Source organism: Canis lupus, chromosome 3 (genome assembly GCF_011100685.1).
Source record: "Canis lupus familiaris isolate Mischka breed German Shepherd chromosome 3, alternate assembly UU_Cfam_GSD_1.0, whole genome shotgun sequence".
Taxonomy (NCBI): domain Eukaryota; kingdom Metazoa; phylum Chordata; class Mammalia; order Carnivora; family Canidae; genus Canis; species Canis lupus.
In genome coordinates this window covers 47,896,917-47,913,480 of record NC_049224.1, presented here as the reverse complement: position 1 = coordinate 47,913,480, position 16,564 = coordinate 47,896,917, and the positions used below count along the sequence as shown (strand labels likewise).

The 16,564-nt window shown below is 46.9% G+C and overlaps 1 protein-coding gene across 1 annotated transcript in view; it reads right to left on the bottom strand.

Moving 5' to 3' along the window:
• The window catches only part of FAM174B (family with sequence similarity 174 member B), a 43,002-nt gene extending 34,176 nt beyond the window's left edge, over positions 1–8,826 (bottom strand). The window contains exon 1 of the mRNA XM_038532750.1: positions 8,474–8,826. Coding sequence (XP_038388678.1) covers positions 8,474–8,826 — 353 coding nt within the window. The remainder of the gene's footprint in view (positions 1–8,473) is intronic.
• Between the last annotated feature and the right edge of the window lie 7,738 nt (positions 8,827–16,564).

Sequence of the window (16,564 nt, the reverse complement as noted above, 5' to 3'; positions counted from 1 at the left end):
TTACTTTTGATACATCCTTCCCCAATTGAATTGGAGTCCTTCTTACCTACCCAGTAGAATCATCCAAGAGCATTATCCCACCTCCCAGATTGAACTGGAAGCTCCTTAGCCTCTGGGGTGTTCCCCATAGCATGTGCCCCCTATGCTCACAGTGAAAAGAAAGCTCCATCCATTCAGCCACGTTTTCTCCTGGGTCCTTGGTGGAGAGACCCAGCTGTACCAGACCAAAATCCAGCCCACCGCAGCTTAGAGGCCCAGAAAGGACCAAGCTGAGCATCAGAACACCTGTGCCTTAGTTCTGCTTTTCCTACAAACTCACTGGATGACCTCAACAAACCCTTCCCCCTCCAGGGCCTCAGTTTCTTCATCTGTACAATGGAGTAGAAGGAGGGAGGTCAGGAGAGCTCTGTGTGCTACAGCCTCTCTCTGCTCCACACTTGCCAGTGGGCATGGATTTCCTCTCCCTAACCCTCGCCCCACCCAGGGGAAAATAAATACCAAGTCCAGGTTCCTGGCAGATCACCCTTAGATTAAGCACAGATTTTTTTTTAAGTGAAACCATGACAACATGATTCTAAATTCATGGTCCCAGAAATTCCCTCTGCAAAGAATAAGAACTAAAGCATCAGCCATAAGACTAAAATACCAGCACAACCCCTGAAGCTTTCTCTCCTTAAACCCAGGAGTGTGCTATGTAGACGCTAACAGGGAGAGTCCCACCCTAGGGGTGCCTCGTGTGCCAAGAAGGATCTGCGTTTGCAAAGCCCTGTGAAACCAACGCATTTGTGGGCATGAGAGTTTACGGGTAAAGAAGCCATATAAGGCAGAGGGCTCAGGGTTAAATTAAAGAGGGATTTTTTTTCTCCCTTTCCAATCTGATAGAAGAAAGAGGTGACAGGTGCCAGATCCTCACAGGCGCATTTATAAGGGTAGTCATGAGGTACCTCCTCCACCCAGGGTCCGCCGTGTCCAGGGAGGCTCACGCAGGTTAAAGAGTCACCAATTACATTTGAAAGAGGCCCAGAGGCAGATGCACCTGCCTGACAACTTTGGCCATATGGCCATATCCTCATTTACAGGCAGAAGCAAGACCAAAAGGTCTGGTATAAATTACATCTGTTTTCAGGTCTGTATTTTTAAATATAATAGGACACTTAGCTATTTAACAGGGAGCCAGGGGCTTGGTTGACTCCATGTCATTCTAAATAATCCCGATAGGCCTCGGAGGCATGTACTGCAATTAGAGCTAGCCCGTGAAAGCCCGGAAAGGCTCAGTAAACCGCTCACGTCAGACAACCAACAGCCTGCAGCCCGGACTCTCAGGGAGCGTTGGCACTACTGACATCTCAGGCTGAACTGTTCTTTGTTAAGGGGTTGCCCTGTGCACTGCACGATGTTCTGCATCATCCCTGGTTCTAAATACTAGATGCCAATAGCATCCCTCATCGCAAGTCATGACGATCAAAAATATCTGCAGACATTTGCCAAGTGACCCCAGGAGGGCAAAAGTCCTCGCTGGTTGAGAACAATTTGAGGGAACCTCTATGTGCTATGACTTTGTTTTTTTAACTTGGTGGAAAACAGAATCAAAGGACCACTCTACACTCTTTTTTTAATCTGTATTTCTGCTGTCTTAGATTTATTTAATGTTCTTTCTTCTCTGTGGTATATAAAATTAAATGTGGGAGGGAAATTGGATGAAAGCGGCCAAAAAGTATAAACTTCCAGTTATAAGACAGTAAGCCCCAGGGGTGTAATGTAAACATGATGTTGTACTTTGTACCCAAGAGCTGGTAAACGAGTAGATCCCCAAAGTTCTTATCATAAAGAAAAATAAATGTTTTTGTTTGTTTAGTACCTCTGTGAGGTGACAGATGTTCATTAAACTTATCGTGCTAATCCTTTCATAATAAATGTAAGTCAAACCACTAGGCAGTCCACCATCAACTTACAAAGCACTACGTCCATCTTATCTCAATGAAATGAGAAAAGCAATCAAGCAGAAAACCCACTAAAAATTAAAATCAAATCAGGATAAATAGGTTTCACTTCTATAGCTTTTCCCTCAATTCAAAACCTTGGTCACAGGGATCCCTGGGTGGCGCAGCGGTTTGGCGCCTGCCTTTGGCCCAGGGCGCGATCCTGGAGACCCGGGATCGAATCCCACATCAGGCTCCCGGTGCATGGAGCCTGCTTCTCCCTCTGCCTATGTCTCTGCGCCTCTCTCTCTCTCTCTCTGTGACTATCATAAATAAATAAAAAAATTAAAAAAAAAAAAAAAAAAAAAACCTTGGTCACATCATCAAAAAATAACCTGACACTACACAAGCTCCCGAATCTCTCTTGAACTCATAAAAAGTGACTTCGCTTGCTAACCACGCTCCACTTCAAGCTCTGGTTTATTAAAATAATATTCTCGGGACGCCTAGGTGGCTCAGTGGTTGAGCATCTGCCTTTGGCTCAGGTTGTGATCCCAGGGTCCTAGGATCAAGTCCCACATCAGGATCCCCATGGGGAGCCTGCTTCTCCCTCTGCCTATGTCTCTCATGAATAAAATAAAATCTTCTAAAAAAAATAAAATAAAATAATATTCTCATATTAACAAGCCATAACTAAAAACATGTCAGAATGGTTAAGTCTCCCCAAATCCCAAAAAGTATGAAGCTGTTACGTTTTCTCTCAATAACATTTGTTCTTATTATAAGTGTAAATACACAGATGATGGGAAATTGGGAGAATCTGGGATAAGCAGGAAAGTCTCTATTCCTTTCCAAAGTGCTGGCATAGGAAAGTAAATGAGCTTCTGCAGTCCCAACACCTTCAGGACGTGGTGGTACACACCTGCCACCAATGCAAGTGGGACAGCCAGGCAGTGTCAGACCACCTAGGATTCAACTGCCTGCCCATCCCCCAGGAAGCACCAAAACCCTCCTTCCACATAAGAGGATTTTACAAAGCTTTTGAAATAAGAAGTGGCTGGGAAAGCAGCCAGCAGAGATCTGGGAGAAATGTGGCCTGGGCAGCAGAGCTCAGAGGCTTGCCAGGATGGAAAAGGAGAGTCGTGGTGGAGGTAATGGTTTCCCTGCCTTGTCTCTGCCCTGTTCTGTTCGTAAGGTGCTAGAGAGTCAAGTCAGACTCCTTCCAGATCTCGAAGGGTAAAGCTGGACCCCAGAGAGCAGGTGGAGAGGGGCACCTGGGTGGCTCAGTGGTTGAGCATCTGCCTTTGGCTCAGGGCATGATCCCAGAGTCCTGGATCGAGTCCCACATTGGGCTCTTGTGGGGAGCCTGCTTCTCCCTCTGCCTGTGTCTCTGTGTCTCTCATGAATAAATACATAACATCTTTTTTTAAAAAAAAGAAAGAGAGAAAGCACCTGGGGCACAATCCTGGCTACATTGTACCATCCCCAACTCCACGCAATCCACTGGATATTTCTAAACATCAAAAATGAGAGGAATTGCAGTTTTCTACTTCCTAGACACAGCCTCCTTGTTGATTTCCTTCTAGCTCTCAGAGAAACATATCAGGTATCAGACCTGGGGGGCAGCCCCATTGCCAGCTGTGCAGAACCGCGTGCAAAGACATGGGTGAGAGGGGCACGTGAACACATGCATACGCACACACACACACACACAGAGGGTACCCTGCATACAAACTGCCTTTCTCTCCTTCCATTTTGCCACCAGTCTTAAAACAGTCTTCCTTAATTATTCAGATACATGAAAAAGGTGTCAAGGATTCTGCAGATGGAGAGATGTGCTTGATTAATAAGTACAGGAAAGAGGGCGCTGCTCAATCTCAGTAGAAAATGAGAAAATGCCAAGCAAACCAACATGGGACCAAATTACACCACCTAACTGGAACAATGAGAAAGTCAGATGGTACTAAGCATCTCCCATCTCTGACGGGAGAACCCTTGGGCACTGCAGGAGGGAGGGTTGACTGGTACAGTCTCAAGAAAATCAAGGATGAGCAGCCCTGAGACCCAAAAATTCACTTGTGATGTATAACCCAGACTCTTTCATACAGGTCCTTAGGAAGGCACATCCAAAGACACAGCCAGGAGCCAACAGTACAGACAGGGAGAGCAGTAATGAACATATGCCCATTGTACAGAAATTCAGATCATGTAAAAACATGACCTGAAAAATAATAATTACCCACATCCACAAATGTGCATGCACACATGAATTTCTTTGCATATTCATCATATGTTTATTATTTAAATGAAATCATACTAAATATGCTGCTTTGGTTTTTTTGTTTGTTTGTTTTTAAATCTTAGATTTTATTCATGAAAGACATAAAGAAAGAGGCAGAGACACAGGCAGAGGGAGAAGCAGGCTCCATGCAGGCAACCTGACATGGGACTTGATCCTGGAGCTCCAAGATCACATCCTGGGCTGAAGGTGGCGCTAAATCGCTGAGCCACCCGGGCTGCCCTAAATATGCTGCTTTGTAACCCATTCCACTTGATAATATATAGTATCAGATCAATGTCATCATTTCTTTTAAGTAGGTGCCATGCCCAGGACGAAGCCCAACACGGGGCTTGAACTCATGACCCTGAGATCAAGAACTGAGCTGAGATCAAAAGTCAGACACCCAACTGACTGAGCCACCCAGGCACCCCCATAGTCACAATATTTAAGAGCTGTACAGTATTGCGTACTTTCCATAAATTATTTAACCAAGACCCAATTATTACTTAGGTTATCGAAATATTTTCACTACCAAACAGAACTTCTCTGAACTTCACTAGCCATGCATCTTTGCTTCCTCTTCTAATGAATAAAATTGGAAGAAAGATATAGTACATGAAAAACATGTGTACCTGGGGGATGGAACTGCTCCATTAAGAAGTATACATCTTGGGGCACCTGGGTGGCTCAGTGGTTGAGCATCTGCCTTTGGCTCAGGGTGTGATCCCGGAGTCCTGGGACCAAGTCCCGCATCAGGTTCCCCGCATGGAGCCTGCTTCTCCCTTTGCCTATGTCTCTGCCTCTGTGTGTCTCTCATGAGTAAATAAATAAAATCTTTTTTAAAACGTATATATCTTTTTCATTATTACATATATTCTGTGCTTTCAATTTTAATAGTTTCCTTGGATCCACATTGTTTCTGTTGTCTGGCAAGGTAGCTCCTTCACGGAAAAGACAAATGGGCTTGGGTTGCTGCTTTATAAGCAGTAACCTGACTATACTCTTCCTCCCTGGTCTGCGTTGCTAAGGAAATGGAGGGTCACCATCCAAGCAAATTCCTACCTCGCAGGCTTCCGGCATCAGCCATGCATTTGGTCACAGAGGACTTTCTGAGGAGGATCAGTAACATAAATTACTTACGAGTTCAACATTCATTTGCTAAAAATATCTTCATTAGATGCCAGCATGTGCTTGGAGGCTACCTGGTGTTAGAGAGACACAAAATGATCAAGGTCCAGCTCTGCTCTTGGGAGCCCCCAGGCTGGAAAGCAGAGGGACATATGTTCAGTGGCTGTTACAACTACACATGGGAACTTCAAAACTCCAGTATGCTCTGGGAGCCCTGGACTCCTGGCTGTGGAAGCTTTTCTTTTTTCTTTTCTTTTCTTTTTTTTTTTTTTTTTTTTTTTTGTGGAAGCTTTTCAGAGGGAACAGAGGAGGGCAATGAGCTGGCCCTGTAGTCATGGTGGCAGAGACCCCAGGCAGAGGGTCAGAGTGGGGCAAGACATGCAGGTCCCGGGCCACGTGATACCACTGGAGAGCCTCTGGAAGCCCAGCAGGGCTGGAGCTGCAGGCAGAGCCGACTTAGGGGGCTCGAGAGTGAGGCAGGGCCCTGTTGATGAAAAGCCAGCATTGTCCGTAGACTAAGGAGCTGTGCTTGGGGGTGCAGATGGGCAGAGGAAGGATGAGACCAGGGATGGGAGATGGGCAGGGACAGGGTTGGCAGCAAGAACAGCAGTGTACATGAAGGCTCTTGCTATGACTTGGACACAAGAAGTGGGGAGACAAGCCAGGCCGAAATGCTGGCAGGTGGGGGCACTACCACAGGGGGAGAGATGTGAGCACAGGCCAGAAAGCCTCGCGGTTACACCAAGGGTGGAATGGCCAGGACTCAGTGACTAAAGGAAAGCAGGACACTCAGCCAGGGCAGCAGGTGGTCCGGAGTCCTGATGAACTGACCCTGCTGAGGACCATGGAAGAGGAAAGGCCACAGTACAGACCAACAGCAAGATGGGGCATGGGCCCTGCCTCAGCCACAGATTTATGCCACGTTCTAGAAGATTCTCTAAACTAGTGGGTGGGTAACTAACTCTGCTCAATGTGTGTCATTGAGGCCCCTTCCAGCTGTAAAATGCTGGGAGTTCCTGTCTGCATCAGAAACTAGAGTGGCAGCGGTCCACCTGCACACTCACCCCAACAACAGCATCTTCCCTGGAAGAAGAGGTAGATCATGTACATAACCAGCTTCTGTGAAATCAGAACCTCCTCCCAACACTGTGCCAACAAGTCAATGAGGGCTGAGTATCAGCTCCCCCTGCCCCCCTCAAACACGCAGCTCACATCTGGCCACATGCTGCTTGCTTTTCTCCTCCACCCCTGGGTAATAAGGAGCAGACTGGCAAAATAGTTCAAATACCTTCTTAAAAAGCACACTGCCTTGTAGGCTGGGAGGCCTATTTTGAGCTAAATGTTTCAAACCTCCATGCTCAGAGCTGCTCCGGGCATCAAAGCTCACCTCCAACTGAACAATCCGGAATCAGTAAAGGTGCCTCCACTGAATGCCAGGCTGGCATCAGGCACCGAGACACAAGGAGGACAGGACACCCGTGTCCCCCAGGGCTGTCTGCTGAGCATGGGAGCTTGGCACTAAACCCAGCCACCCAGCACAGCGTGAGAAGGGTTGTGCAGAAGATGCGCAAGGCTAGGGCTGGGGCAGGCCAGAAAAGGAAACAAGGGCCTCACTCGGATGTCCCAAAAACCACACAGAGGAAGGAGCATGGGAGCTGGGCCTTGGTGCCCTCATGGCGGATACACAACAGAAACTGACCCGGGAGTGGGAAAGCAGAGGCTTATGCCATGGAGAATAAGGAAATAAGCAAGTGGCAGCAAGGAGGCTGAGAAGGGCTGGCTGATGGCTGCCAGATGGGCTGGGGCGGGTTTGTAAGAGCCCTGAATGCCACACCCAGGTGACAGCTACACCGGGAGCTACTGAAGTTTTTAAGTAGAGGAGTGAGGGCAGTGGAAAGGATGGGGCAAAGGAGGGGGGCAGCAATTCAATGCCAAAAGCACACAGAGGAGGCCAACACAGTGAGGAATGTGAGCTATGCCAGGGCAGGGGATGGGGGGATGGATGTGGAAACACAGCACCCCCTTCCCCATTTTCTCAGGACCTCTGACATTTAATCCTACAGACCCACAAGGAAACACCTTGACTCGGAATCACATGGCAACAGCAAAACCTCCACAGATAATTCCAGACCCTGCCTTTCCAGGTCTGGTTTCCGCTGCTATGCTGAAAATGTTCCCCCGGGGAGAGCCAGCCCCTGGCCCCAAACCTCCAACAGCTGATCAAACAGCAAAGGACGCTGTGTACACTTGGAATGGGGCGGTGGGCAGTGAATAACAGACACACACACCCAGACTTCCCAGCAGCACCGCCTAAGCAACAGGATACATTTGGTTCATTTCCTGCAAAAACAGGATCTCCCGGGCATTCTGGGACGCCCTCCTGGCATCCCAGGTAGCTCTGCCTCGACTCCAGGGACCCAGGTCCTCCTTCCTCATTGCCCAGACACTTTCTCCCTGAACTTAAGCAACCCACAAAAGCCTCTCCAAGACCCCTCAGGCCCTTGTGAGTCTCGAGGGGGCAAGCTCTCAGGCAGGAGCACGGAGAGCCTCTCCATCGGTATCCCCCGCCAACAGAAAGTCGCTGGGACCACCCAGGGTCACCAAGCATCCTGGAGTCCAGCTGGAATCCCCAGCGCCGAGCGCACATCCAACACAGGTCCTGGGCACATCACCGGGCGCTAGACACTGCTTTTTTTGGCAGCACAGGGAAGGAAGAGGGAGAAGGCAGCTGGGGCATTGAGGGGGCGCAGAGGCAAGGGAGGGAACAATAGTAAGGTGGGTAAGTTAAAGGCACACGGACCTGGGTCAAATTCTACCACCACCGCTAAGTCTACTTGCATAAACCACCCCTCCTCTCCCGGGCTTTTTTTTTTTTTTTTTTTTTCCTCCATCTGTCAAATGGGTATAAAAATAAATTCCGTGTAAATATGAATGCTTCGTTGTCCGAATTGGTGGCGCTACTGTTAGCACTAAGGATCGGCGGAGCTCAGGATCCAGGATTCACGAGAGCCGTTGCTAAAGGCGGCGAAACCAGACGCGTCGGTCCCGCGGGCCAGGCCGGGACGCTCCCCCGCGGAGCCTCGGTGCGCGCAGGTGCGGCGGGAGCGCGGGGCCGGCGGGGCAGGGCGCGGGCGGCCAGACCCACCTGAAGACGCGGAGCAGCAGGCAGGCGATGAGCAGCGCGGTGAAGGCGCACGCCACGATCACGGCCGCCTTCAGGGTGGGCAGGTCGCGGAGCAGGCTGGACAGGCGGGTCACCAGGGCGTCGCCGCTGCTGTTGGAGCCGCCGCCGCCGCCGCCGCCGCCGCCCGCCGGCGCCCCAGACCCCGTGCGGGTGGCGTTCCCGGGCCCCGGGCCGGCCGACGGCCGCGGCGGGCGCTCGGGTCGGGGCTGCGGCGCCGCGGCGGACTCGGCTCTGCGGGCGCGGGCGGCGGGCGCGGCCAGGAGCGCGAGCAGCAGCAGCAGCAGCGGCGGGGGCGGGGGCGGCGCGGCGCGCATCGTGCGGTCGGCGGCCCGGGCCCCGCGGGGGTGCGCGCGCGGCTCAGCCCGGGGCCCCCCGCGCCGAGGCCTGCACCCGGGGCTTCCGCGGCGGAGGCGGCTGCGCGGTGCGCGGTGCGCGGTGCTCGGCAGGAAGCTGCGGCGCCCGGAAGAACCCGAGCCGGAGCCGCCGCCGCCGCCGCCACCACGTTGCACCGAGTCATTCGACGGGCCGCGGCCCCACGTGGGCGGGGCAGGCCCCGGGGCCCGGGTGCGCGCTGCGCCCGCTCCCCCGGGGCCCCGCCCCCCCCCCCACGCTGCGCCGCCCCGGGCCCTGGGACCCCTGCCCGGCAGCAAGCCGCGGTCGGGCTCGCTATTGTGCGAGCGCTGTGCTGCGGCGTTTACCTCTTCTTTCTTTCATCGGAGCCTAAAACCCCTTTAGGAAACAGGTATTTCTTCATTCTCATTTAACCGTTGATTTAGGACTCAGCCAGCGCACAGCAGCCTAGATTGTGGCGGACTAAGAACCAACGTCCATGGGACCTGGAGGTAAACCCCCGCTTTACAGACGACGAATCAAGCCTCCCGAGGGAAGGGGTTGCCCCCATGTCTATGCGTTGCATTATATTTTAGCATCTCCCCATTTTCCTTCTTTCTCTCAAAAGAGTTCCTTGTCAATTTTCAGACATGTTGCACCTCTACTTATGAAATGGCTTGGGAGGTGCACTTCTGCCTTCGTCCTTTTGCTGCGGGACAGCGGTTGGGGGGATGAATAATCTCCATCCCAGGCTGAAGTTTTAAGGACTCAAGAAGTAACTCACTTGCTTCCATCTTAAGCTAAATGATGCTTAAGTGGAGAAAGACAGTAGCGGAGGGTTCCAGTGTGGGTACTGATGGAGGGCACAGAGGGCTTTCCTAGAGCATTAGCAACTAGGCTGAGAACCTTCCACCTTTGACCTTGAAGATGGATCCTGACAGGATACTTTGTAGTGGTGGCCGAACAGGTAAAGACATTGAAAAGAACTAACTTCAAACAGCTCTCTCCTGATCCTGCTAGAGAAAGACACAGATAAATAAAGCTACTAATGTGTATCAGTTACCTGCTGCTGCCTAACAAGTTACCCCAAAACTTTGAGGCTTAAAACAGCACACAATATATTATCTCACAGTTTGTGTGGGCCAGGAATCTGGACATAGCTGAGTTCTCTGTTTTAGGATCTCTCGCATAGGTGTACTCTGGCCTTAGCAGGTGCTGGGGTCTTGTCCAAAGGTTCAACTGGGAATAAAGGAGCTGCTTTGAAGCTCAATCAGTGGCTGTTGGTCAGATTCGACTCTTCCCAGGCTGTTGGACTGACAGCCTCAGCTCTTCCCTGATTGATGGCAAGAGGCTGCCCTCTGTTCCTTACCACATGGGGCTTTCCTATGTGGCAGGCTGCTTCATTAAAACGTACAAATATGCAAGCCAAGAGTCTGCTAGCAAGGAAGAAGTCACTATCTTATGACACTTATCATAGAAGTGACATTCCAACACCTTTGCTATATTCTATTGCTTGGGGGCAAGTTACAGCTCTTGTCCACGGTCACAGGGGAAGGGATGACACAAGGGTGTGAATATCAGGAAGCAGGGATTATTTGGGCCATCCAAGAAGATGCCTGCCACTGTATGTGATTCATTTTGATTTAGTGGAATGAGCAATAATCGGGTTAGCACCCAGGGAATGCTATTTGAAATGTGTGTTGAGTATTGGGGCATGCGCCAGTGGTGATAAATTTGGACAGAATCTCTCCCAACTCTAAAATACCACTTTATGGTATGTCAGAAATGTTGCTTTGGTAGAAAGCCAGCATTATCATATCACCATGAGAGAATTTATAAAAGAAGTTCCTTAAAGTGCTATCTCTGACGCCCATGACTTTGCGACACCACCTTCAAAGGCATAAACCTCCTATGTCATGGGCTCATATTTGTGTCCTTATCAGAAATTCCTATGAAGTAGAGCAAAGAGGTCCTGGGCTTTAGAATCTCTCAGCCAGGGTGAGAGGTTTGACCATAAGTGGCCTTGGCCAAGGTACTTAACCAGCAAATCTAAGTTCTTATTAATGTCTAAAATAAGGACAATAATACTTAGCTCCATAAGATCATTTGAAGCACTCATTAGAAAGGAGAAAAATATTAGTACCCTTATCCTTATTTTGCCACAATTCCTGGACCTATGTAGACTTATTTGATTATTTAACATTGATTTAACACCAATACTGTAAAAAGCATCAATGTTAGATTTTTTTAGTAAAATGAAACTTTAGAATCTTTCATCCTTCCTAATTATTTGCTGTGCAAATCATTATAACAAAGGACACATTTATAAATTGCCCTAAATTAGAGCTCCTTAAACATTTAGATTCAACCATCCATAAACAGTGACATTTTTAACATGGAACACTGGTGACATCAAACAGAAACCAACTCTGGCTGATTTCAGAAAAAGGGAGTTAATCGGCAGCATATTGTGTTGCTTCTAGAATCAACTGTAACCTATAGTAGAAGTTCTAAAAGTGTGGTCTGTGGACTCCTGGGGTCTCTGAGACCCTTCCAAGGAATTTTCTAAGTGAAAACTAATGCCATTATGATAGTAAAATGTTATTTGAGTTTTTCATGGAGTTAACATTTGCACTAATGGTGCAAAAGCAATGATGATGAAAACTGGTGGTGTCTTATTTCTCCAAAGAGGACATCCAGATGGCCAACGGACACATGAAAAGATGCTCATCATCACTTATCAGGGAAATGCAAATCAAAACTACAATAAGATATCACCTCACACCTGTCAGAATGGCTAAAATCAACAACTTACAAGACATGACAGGTGTTGGTGAGGATGTGGAGAAAAAAAGAACTGTCAGGCACCTGGGTGGCTCAGTGGTTGAGCATCTGCCTTTGGCTCAGGTCATGATCCTGGGGTCCTGGATCGAGTCCCATGTCAGGCTCCCCGCCTTCTTCTCCCTCTTCCTATGTCTCTGCCTCTCTCTCTGTGTGTCTCTCATAAATAAATGAATAAAATCTTTTTTTTTTAAAGCAACCTTTATGCACTGTTGGTGGGAATGCAAACTGGTGCAGCCAGTGTGGAAGCTCCTCAAAAAGTGAAAAATAGAACTACCTTACAATCCAGCAGTCACACTATTAGGTATTTACCCAAAGAATACAAAAACAGTAATTCAAAGGGATACATGCCCCCCAATGTTTATAGCAGCCTTATCTACCATAGCCAAGATATGGAAGCAGTCCAAGTGTCCACTGATTGATGAATGGATAAAGAAGATGTGAGATAGATTGATATACAATGGAATAGTATTTTTCCATAAAAAAAAGGATGAAATCTTGCCAATCTCAAGGACATGGATGGAGCTAGAGTATATTACGCTAAGAAAAGTAAGTCAGGTAAGAAAGACAAATACCATATGACTTCACTCATATATGGAATTTAAGAAACAAAAGAAACAAACAAAGGGAAGAAAAAGAGAGACAGGGATGCCTGGGGTGGCTCAGCAGTTGAGCATCTGCCTTTGGCTCAGGGCGTGATCCCGGAGTCCAGGGATCAAGTCCCACATCAGGCTCCCTGCATGGAGCCTGCTTCTCCCTCTGCCTATGTCTCTGCCTCTCTCTCTCTCTCTCTCTCTCTCTGCCTCTCATGAATAAGTAAATGAAATCTTAAGAAAAGAGAGACAATTCAAGAAACAGACTCTTAACTATAAAGAACAAGCTGGGGATCCCTGGGTGGCGCAGCGGTTTGGCGCCTGCCTTTGACCCAGGGCGCGATCCTGGAGACCCGGGATTGAATCCCACGTCAGGCTCCCAGTGCATGGAGCCTGCTTCTCCCTCTGCCTGTGTCTCTGCCTCTCTCTCTCTCTCTGTGACTATCATAAATAAAAAAAATAAAAAAAGTAAAAAGAACAAGCTGATGGTTACCAGAGGGGAGGGGGTGGGGGATGGGTGAAACAGGTGATGGGGATTAAGGAGGGCAGGTGTCATGATGAGCACTGGATGATGTATGGAAGTGTTGAATCACTATATTGTACACCTGACACTACTATAACACTGTCAACTAAAATAAAATAAATTAAAATAAAATTTAAACCTTAAAACTGATGGTTTCTTATCGTGTATCATGACAAACTATACTCATAGTAATTGTATTCTTCACAACCTGCACAATTGCTAAAAAAAAAAAAAAGAGCCAGTTTCACTTTAGAATATCCTTGATTTAGCCATGAAATTATTAAATCTTGACCCCTGAGAACAGAACATTTTAATACTACATGTGGTTAAATGGGAAGTATGAATAAATCACTTCTGCACACTGAAGCATAATGATTGTCTTAAGAAAAAGCACATGTGCAGTTCTTAGAGTTGCAAACCAAACAGCCAGTTTTTTCACAGAATACCATTTCCAATCAAAAGAGTCCTTGACAAACTTTCAGACCTAGTCTTTGGCAGGGATTTTCTCAAAAATGAGCAGGATGAGCCTGTCACTTCAAGGACAACAACTGACAGTATTGTAGCCAATTAAAAAATTCAAACCTTCAAGTGAAAATTTGAATTCTTAGAAAACTTGTCAATTAGGATGCTTTTTGCAGCGAGCTAGACTGCTTCCCAATCTTTCAAGACTTTTTCTGATTAGCTTTCTGATTTAGAATTATATAAGGAAATATGTAAAAATTTAGAAGATCTGCATAAATCAACAAGCCAACTTTTCTAAATGGCCAATGGGCAATGTTCTAAAAATCGCGTGTGGGTAACAGATCCATTCACAGTGTGAGGTACAGAAATGGATTTCAATGAAACAAAGCACAGAAGTTCATTGTCATGGTTTTAGATTTCATGTTGCAACTGATCTCTAAGAAACTACCAGTTTCAGGGCACCTGGGTGGCTTAGTTGGTTAAGCATCTGACTCAACTTGGGTTCAGGTTTTGATCATGGGATCAGCCCCACATTGGTCTCCATGCTGAGCATGGAGACTGTTTAAGATTCTCTCTCTCCCTCTGCGCCTCCCCCCTGCTCCTGTGCTCACTAGCTCTCTCTCTCTCTCTCTTCCTCTCACTCCCTGCCTCTCTGTCTATCTCAAAAAAAGAAACTTCTAGTTGCAAGTTTTGGTGTAGTATCAAAGAATGTTCATACTCTCTGAAAAGGCTATTAAAATTCTCCTCCCTTTTTTGACCATGTATCTGAATGAGGCTGGATTTTCTTCATATTCTTCAACCAAAACAACAAATCATAACAGATTGAAAGCAAAAGTAGATATGAAAATTCATCTATCTTCTCTTACGACAGACATTAAAGAGATTTGCAAGGAATAAAGTTAAAAGAATGCCACTGTTCAATTTTTTTTTGAGAAAGCAGTTATTTTTCATGACAATGTTGATGTTAACATGTTAATGTATTTGTAGTTTTGTTTTTAAATGAATTAGTAAGTATTTTTAAGTTTTCTCCATTTTATTTTTTAAAAGATTTATTTATTTATGGGACAGAGGGAGAGGGAGAAAATCTCAAGCAGACTCTCTGCTGAGTGCAGAGCCAGGCACAGGGCTCGAACTCATGACCCTGACACCACGACCCAAGCCAAAGGCAAGAATCAGATGCTTAACCAACTGAGCCACCCAGACACTCCAGTTTTCTCAATTTTAAAGTTCTAATGCAGTTTCCTGGCTGACTCAGTTCATAGAGCAAATGACTCTTGATCTCAGGGCCGTTAGTTCAAGCCCCATGGTGGGGAGTGGAAATTACTTAACATAAAATAAATTTCAAAAAAAATTTAATTTCTAATGCAGTAAATACCAATAAGTATAACCTACATCACAAAAGCTCTTTGAGGTCCTTCATCTTGATTAAGACTGGAAATCAAAAAGAAACCAAAACATTCTGAGACTAAAAAACTGTTCGAGAAAGGTTGAGCCTAGAGATTCAGTTCTGGGGGGGACAAAAAGCAAGATCAGTTAGGATACTTGCTGCTATGGAAAACAGAAAACTCAATTTGAATTGATTTAAACAAAAAAGGAAATCTCTTCTCACATAAAGGAAGTCCCAGATAGGGATGCTCCAGGATTAGCTGATTCAGCAACTACATGATGTCGAGGACCCTGGACCTAACAATCGCTCTGCCCTGCTACCATAGTTTTGGTTTCAACCCTAGGAAGGTGGCCTCCTGAAGATCACTATCAGTGATCAGGGGGGCATGTCCTCTTGTCCATATAGAGCAGAGAAGAAAGAAGAAAGAGAGCACCTTCTTCCACCATGCCATATAAACCCTCCTCTAGGTCTGACTGGTCCATCGTGAGTTAGTGCCACCAGGGGAATGCTGTGCACTCACTGGACTGGACCTGCCTTGGAGCTGACGTTGGGGCAGCCCCCTGAAATAAACTAAAGGAGAGGGAAGTTTCTTAAGAGAGCAGCAAGGGAAGAAGTAGATGCTGCATTGGCTGCAACTCTCATTCCAACGGGTAGGAAGCAGAGGAGTGATACTGGCTGGGCTGCTAGCACCAAAGTCAAAATCAGACTCCAGGAAGGATCCAGTTAGCCAGCCACTCATCAGTGGCACTGTCCAGCAGATGTTGTACCGGCTCCAGCACAACTACTGGACCATAGATGCCACTGCCATTACCACTGCTGGAAAAGTGAATTCTAAACTGCCCTTGAATTGTATCACTTGCTTGGAAATTCAAAGTCCTGGGCTGGAGCATCTGATTGATTTACTTAAGCCACATATCATTCATTGTCCAAGCTGCTCCTGATGCTGGAGAGGGTATATCCCACAGCTTCCTGCTGAAAGGTGGGATCCTCTTCCATCAAGATTCACAATGCTGGGAAGCCCATCAAAATAAGGACATCCACATGCGGGGTAGCCAAAAATGACAAATGCTCCCTTTAGACAGATGAAAATTCTTAGGAGAAAACTCAGTTCAAACAAAGATAAGTAGATAGATGATATTCTTTCTTTTTTTAAAGATTTCATTTATTTATTCATGAGACACACAGAGAGGGAGGCAGAAACATAGGCAGAGGGAGAAGCAGGCTTCCTGTGGGGAGCCTGATTCAAGAGTCCATCCCAGGACCCTGGGATCACAACCTGAGCCAAAGGCAGATGCTCAACCACTGAGCCATCCAGGTGCTCATAGACATTCTTAATATACACATGCTTTATATATACACACACAGATCTATGCTTATTTGTTTATTTATTTATTTATTCATAGCAAACGCAAGAGAAGTCATTTAATTCCAGTACACCATTTACTAGCTGTGTAACCTTGCTTAAGACTGCCAAGCCTCAAAAAAAAAAAAAAAAGACTGCCAAGCCTCTGTTTGCTATCTGCAGTATAGGGATAATAAGAAAACCTACCTCATAAGAGTATTGCAAGATCTAAAGTATTCATAACGTGCTTAGCACAATATTTAAGATGCTAATTATTAATATCAGAGCAATGAAGAAGAAATATTGACAAGGTAGAAAATATTTATCTGTAAATTGTTTTTCCAACCTTCAAGGCACACCAATAGCCAAGGGGGGTAGTTTCTGATTTCCTGCTGGGGACAGTTCCAGAGTCAGTAGCTGAGAGGCAAAGCCAGTTACCTTCGTTACTAAGTGTGTATATCACCTTTCATTCAGAGCAGAAACAACCTTTGGACATGTCTCACCTACTTACATGTCAGCCCAGAGGAAATGGGTCTCAGACAAGTAACCAAACCCTTTGGAAGACAGGCAATCT